Raw genomic sequence first — 6,506 nt, 5'->3', positions numbered from 1 at the left:
TTATTTAAAATATTTATAGTGTGTTTCTTTCATATATATTTCTATACATATTTGAAAGATTTAATATTAGACATTCGAAAACTAAAATGTTTAAATAATAGAATTAAAATACTCTCTCTGATTTACATTTTATTTTTATTTTATGCACTAAAAATTAGGGGATAATCATTAATAAATTATTTTTAATAAACATTATTTATATTTATCTGAACAAAGATATTAAAAATTAAATTAAGAAGGCAACTGCCCTCTAGAATGGTAAAATGTCTTTTAACTCATAATAAAGCATACAGCATCTAAATTTTACGCGTTTTATATTATAAAGAATTTATATATTACATATTAACATTCTCCTTCAATACATTAGGAAAGTACGTAACAAACAACATACACAACTGTATTGAAATAGAGATGATTTTGGGTGCCCTCTAACAAGCGACTCAATACAATAATGATCATCTCATCCTTGTTTAACATTGGCGAACAACAAAGATGTACTGATGTATCATGTCACATCGTGTCATGTATCTTGTTATTGGAAGGCACCTCTTTAATTATCGTTATCTCACATGTCTTACCTGTAAATCCATGTCTAATTTGCATAATGATGGAACTTATTTATAGTGCTAACTACATACTAATTTTGTTATAATATTTTCTTCAATCCTAGTTTCAACCTTTCCTGAGCTGGATTCACTTTGATTTTTAATTGCTGAATTAAATCAAATATTTTTAGAGAAGGTCCAACTTTGAAACCTGTTAGGTCTATTATTTGGTCCTTAGTGAGAGTCAGCAATGTCTTTCCATCTATTTTACGTTTACTGAAATTATCGCAATACGTCGCACAGTCATTAACTCGAAGAAATTGTGCAACATCAAAAACATTCCACTCAGATGGCACTAGATCACCGGATTCCGAACTTTTTTGCACACCATCTGCTAACCTTGGTATATATTTAGTACTCGCTGAAGTAACCTACAAACCAGAATTTAATCTATAATTCTAACTGTTTATCTCCGATATTTATGGAAATAATAATAAACTTACATTTATATATGATGTAGCGGTTCTTTCCGGTTTCTTGGGTGGTGGAGGGCTGTGTACTTCACTTGGTGTATCGTTCAATGCTTGACCTTGTCCAGTAGTGGGACTGGGTAAAGTTTGGTCAGGTCCAGCTGGCTCTTGTGCTGTTTCCGGTTCTCTGCTTCTTTGTTCCGGTAAACTTTCTAAATCACGTTCTCTTTCAATTTTCGTTCCTTGAGCAGGTTCTAATTCTCGCCCGCGTTCACGAGACATACTAATACGTTCGCTCTGACGAGGTAGTATATTTTTGGAGCAAGACATCTTGCTACTTTTCTTCAATTTTCTCTTAGCTTTACGTTTAAGGCCTCTTGGTGATTTTACTGTAACATATGTACAAATACAAGAATATAAAAAAAATATAAATAAGATCGCTTGTCTGTGTTTGTTTATTTTGTTTGTAATCGATCAGCTACTCGTGTTGCTTGAAATTCTTAAAAATGACTGCATTCGGCAGAAAAAACCGCTCACTAAACAATAAAGGAATTAATCATATATTAATTCCTCTTTTGTTCAATGAGCGCTCAGTGAGCAGTTTTTTCTGCTGAACGCAGCCAATGTCTGCACTTAAAATGAGATAGAAATATATTCAAGTTGGAAACAAAGAAGCAAAAATTCTGGATGTAAAAAGTGAAAGCGACACGATATGTATAAATACCTATCGATATGTATAAATACGCATAGAATTGGTATGTACCAGTAGGACTAGTGTTTTTTACGAGTACACGCGGCCCTTCCAATTTATGGTCGACAAGATCACACCACCCAACAGGATAAATATCTGGACTTTGACAATCTAACCATTGATCATATTCGTCTTCCCAACCATCAAAATGTACTCGCAGTAATCTGCCAATCACCCTAGTAATAGTAGCAACACAAACTAATCTAGGATCCATTAAATCAGCAGCTTCCAGTCTCATTCCTTCAATAAATCCATGTTGAGGAATTTCCTAAAAAAATATACTTAGTTTATTTATCGCAATTACAAATTATAAATAAGAATTTAAAGAAAATAATTTACAGCGCGAGCGTGGCATAGCAGATAGCGCATTGGTCTATCGTGCCAGAGGTCCCGGGTTTGATCCTGGTAGAAATTAAAATATTTACGCTTGTGTCTCCTCTCGGAAAAGGCCGGCAACTTTCCGAGAGTATCCTTGCACACAGAAACATCTCTCAAAAAATCCGCCGTTCGGAACCGGCATTAAAACTGTAGGTCCCATATGCTTGTGATAATTGAATTAGCGTGCACACCACAAGCATATGAGGTGTAACACAGGCCAGGGGCCTAACGTAAGAGGAAGAACTAATTTATAAATATATAGAAAAATTACCCAATTAAATAACTGCATAGGAGCAGGTACGGTATTAGTCTCTGTTAGATATGCATCCCATGTAAATGTGGTAGGATCGTAACCCTTTGGCGGTGTTAAAGGTAGACCATGTTGGGAACAAAAGCCAACTGGAAAAATGCATGGCGAACACGAATGGTAGCAAAACCAATCAGCACCGCTAGCATCTGCATCATAACTGTCAATACGAATCATAATGTAATCCTTTTCCAAGACTTGCATAACCGTCGCCGCGCATATAGCCGAAAGATTGAGTGGATCAATGGCTTCTATTTTCATTCCTTCCTTAAACTTGAATGCGAGATGAATGTGATTCTTTGGCACATGAAAAAGATTCTCCGTTGCATCGTCTTCAGATAATTTTGATTTAGAAACACGATTCAAATACTCAGGATACGCATCTAGCGTCTGTCCCACTTTCTTGGCCCAGCCAACGGGGTGTATGAGGGGCGAGTCTTCGTGACACCAAAACCCGTTATCTTCCGGAGACGAATCGTAATATCTTACATGCAAACGTTTACCAACAATTTTTTGTATCGTCGCCACTTTCACTTGTGAGATTCTGTTTTTATCGACCACTTCTAAATGAAGACTACATCGAAATCGAGATTTCATACTATCGTTCACTTTATTGTAGAAATTTGTTGGTAATGTCCTCGCGCCGGTTAATCGCCTCATTAAAAAATCCTTCCAATCTTTGTACTTGTTTGCGATTGCTGAAAAAATCATACAATACACTAAATTTTCCCGCACGCACTTTTCCAAATTTAATAATCATTCTTATCAATGGATTTTTTTAAATCGTGCGTTATCGTTCTGTTATAAATAATTTCGATTACATACTGTTAGGTGGAATAAGAGGTTTTCCAATTGTGGCACACCAACCAACGGGATGTATGTCATTAGAACAAAGTGACACCCAAAAATCTTTGTCTGCATTGTGTCCAAAACCTTCATACCTTAACAGAGCTCTGTATCCACATATACGTAATACAGTTGCAACCCAAAATGAATCTGGGAAAGCCTCGCATACCTCATCACAGTCGGTATTTTCTACCTCTACTTTCATACCTACTGTGATATTATCCCAAATCTCTGATATAGGGGCCTAAAAAGAAAGTTGATAATATAACACCTTTATAAAATTATATGTCTAATGGCCAATTTCTTCACTTCTAGATAAGTTGCGAACAACCTTATCCAGGAGATATCTCCATTGTATTCTAGGAGATATCTCTTGGATAAAGATATCTAGTGATGAAGAAATTGAGCATAAAAGATAAAAATTTCTTAGAGAAACTAACATGTTTGAAACAAGAGACTGGTGCAGCACAAAATCCAGGTTCAATAAGCTGTGATGTCCAGTCGTAGGAACCTGCCATTTCCGCTGTTCTTTTTCTTCTAACCGGTAAATCTTCTGGCATTACTGGCTCTAATTTAACTTTGTCCTTTTCTGATTCTACGAATTCCTTAACATCTACTTCTTCTTTTACGATAATCTTGAAATTGGTTTAAAAACGATTTATTAGGACTGTATATCTGGAGACACGGTAGTGTCTCGGCGCTAAGACATGGCGTGTTGTAAATATACAACAAACAAGAGACAAAATCTATACCGGTCGAAACTGGATCTTAAGTGCTTTAAATAGTTACATGTGAATTTATTACTACGTTTGTAGTCTCTTGAATTGGGGGCCAAATTGGTTTTTTCGGACTTAGAAACGCAATCGAACTACTATAGTAATATCTCAAATTAAATTGACAAGCAATTTAATAATTGGATGTTCAATTGGAATTATTTTAAAGAGATTTTAATGTACTAAAAATATGAAAATAAATTTATTGCAAAAAATATCACCTCGAAAAAACCAATTCAGCGCACAATTCAAGAAACTACAAACGTTTTACATAAATTCACAAGTAATTATTTAAAGCTTAAGATAGGCTTTGTTTCTTGCTTATTGTATGCTATATGTAGCTTTTTGTCATATATTTTCTATCTGTAAATTCAGTATTAACTTACATCCATCGATTTTGTTTCAATAGAAGAAGTTTGGTTTGTAGATATTGGCTGATCCATCGAGTGAGATGGACTATATGTGGAGTCAGCAGTAGGTGTTATGTGTTCTGAAGAACGTGCACACGCCCTACTGCAAAATCTACGCTCCTTTGTATAAAAGGCATGTTTTACTCCAATAGCACCACATTTTTCACAAACAGCTATAAAATAAAAATTTAAGACTTTATGCAGGAAACATTTTCTACGATAGAAAGATATAAATGGTCAAGTTGCAAATACAGTTTAATATTTATTTAAATCTTCTATTTCTTTTTTTAATAGTTGTAATTTTAACGATTTAAGATTAAATGATATTTTTCTGTTTAAATACATATTTTGGCTTTTTACAATGATTACACTTACCTATACCATCTTTGCGAATAGGAATAAAATTTAAATCAGTATGAGGCTGATAAGCAATTGGCGTTTTTAAAACAAGTCCTGGATGCTTTATAGGTTTTATTTTTCGATTGCGATTGTCTTGAGTAGTCTGAGTCGCCGCATTGCTCACAATTTGTTCCCGTTCTTCATCGCCCATGTAATCTTCTAATGTCAAATATTCATTTATCTCAGGTCTTTCAGACTGTGAGTCATAATCCTTGAAAAATATGAAAATTATAATATTAAGAATATATGCATAAAAATCAAGTTTCTTCTGTAAAAACAAAACTCACTTGCTGCATCTCATGGGTATCAACAGCATCCATTGCTTCATCAGGTTCGGAACACTCATTTGAGAACTGTTGCGGTATGTAGCGCACCATAGTAGTAGAAGCAATATGATTTCTCAGATCTTCATAGGGATGTGAACCATGTGAGAAAAACGGGCTCTCGCTTTGACGGGGATCCAGCATCAGTTCGTGAGCAGGTTCCCCCAGCATCATATCTCCCATCCATACCATCCCTAGTTGTTCAGGAAATCCAGGGATGGGAGTATACACTGTATTCATACACACATCCATTCCTATATTCACACGATTCACCAATTGTTACTTTTAGTCGAATTATTAACACAAAAATATTCTTTCGTAAATTCTGTTCACAAAGAAAATTGTATAGTATTGTATAAATACTAGAATGTATTAGAAAAAATCTTATTTCAAATTTAAGAGAAACTCCATTTAAGCAATACATATAGAAACTGAAGTACACAAATAACAAATTATAGATTATTCAATTAATATCATACTAATGACATATGTTTTAGACTTGGACAAATTCTATTATGGACAGTAATCTACAATCTCTATACCATGGAATGTAATTTCACTCAATATTCATCCGTAGCGCGACGCAATAATTACGCTATCGAAATAATGAGCTGCACGATTTTATTATAATTTTTTTGCGCAAATTTGTAGATAGCGTTCAGGCTCCAAAAATAACGCTAGAAAATCTGAAGAACGTATTTTTATTTAACCCCTTCTATCATATACTTGCGTGTCTCGCGCGTTTAATGGTCCCCGGCGAGCGTTTGTTTCGGTACATAAATAAACGCGAAGATTGATCCAAGAACATCGCGTCGTCGTTGAGAAGAGAACGATCGGCCGGTCAGAGGCGAAACGTGCCGAATAGGAAAACAAGTGCGTACCATTAGAAGCCTGCATGTCCATGACAAAGAGACGTTCGTGGATTTCCTCGACGTTTTCCACTGGTATTACCGCAGTCTACGCTTGTCGCAGTGCACTAGTCTCATCTCGACAGACGCAAAACACATCGCCACCGCTTAGATTTCACTTTGCCTAAATCAGAATCAATCGAAATCCACTCTTTTACGCGACATCCCCGAACAATAGGGCAAAACATTCGGCGGTAGGCCGTCGCTTCGCCCCCCCCTCTCCACTATTTTCGTCTTCCCTTGCCAGGGCGGGCAATCGCCACGCCCGAAAGGAACTAGTGAAAGTTGCAGCTGTAGTAAACTAGAGTCCTAGATTTATCAGACAGGCGCAACCGGCTTAAAGCCCGTATCAGACTACCGACTTAATATAACCTCTTAATTTGCACTGCTGTTAAC

The 6,506-nt window shown here is 35.8% G+C and overlaps 1 protein-coding gene across 4 annotated transcripts; it reads right to left on the bottom strand.

Moving 5' to 3' along the window:
- Positions 1 to 538: 538 nt before the first annotated feature.
- On the bottom strand, positions 539 to 6,314 carry LOC108725787 (polycomb protein Sfmbt). 4 transcript variants are annotated; one of them, XM_018453009.1, is made up of 10 exons: positions 6,084 to 6,314; positions 5,167 to 5,456; positions 4,856 to 5,090; positions 4,457 to 4,653; positions 3,738 to 3,932; positions 3,277 to 3,541; positions 2,416 to 3,149; positions 1,779 to 2,034; positions 1,049 to 1,404; positions 539 to 976 (listed from the first exon to the last, which is right to left on the bottom strand). In XM_018453009.1, exons 1-10 carry the CDS (start codon positions 6,103 to 6,105, stop codon positions 647 to 649), a joined length of 2,880 nt encoding a protein of 959 aa, XP_018308511.1. In that variant the 5' UTR covers positions 6,106 to 6,314; the 3' UTR covers positions 539 to 646. The 4 variants fall into 4 exon arrangements, with proteins under 4 accessions (XP_018308511.1, XP_018308512.1, XP_018308513.1 ...); XM_018453010.1 differs by having other exon boundaries at positions 4,856 to 5,075; XM_018453011.1 differs by having other exon boundaries at positions 5,167 to 5,432.
- Between the last annotated feature and the right edge of the window lie 192 nt (positions 6,315 to 6,506).

Source organism: Mycetomoellerius zeteki, unplaced genomic scaffold (genome assembly GCF_001594055.1).
Source record: "Mycetomoellerius zeteki isolate Tzet28-1 unplaced genomic scaffold, Tzet1.0 scaffold360, whole genome shotgun sequence".
NCBI classification, from domain to species: domain Eukaryota; kingdom Metazoa; phylum Arthropoda; class Insecta; order Hymenoptera; family Formicidae; genus Mycetomoellerius; species Mycetomoellerius zeteki.
The sequence above is the reverse complement of the archived record's forward strand: the minus strand, read 5'-3'. Positions and strand labels throughout refer to the sequence as shown.

Coding starts and splice junctions, on each gene's coding strand:
- LOC108725787 (XM_018453009.1), bottom strand. CDS start 6,105: ATGGACATGCAGGCTTCTAATG. Junction 4,654..4,855: donor TATTCGCAAAGATGGTATAG/GTAAGTGTAATC, acceptor TTTATTTTATAG/CTGTTTGTGAAAAATGTGGT. Junction 2,035..2,415: donor CTATGCAGTTATTTAATTGG/GTAATTTTTCTA, acceptor ATATTTTTTTAG/GAAATTCCTCAACATGGATT.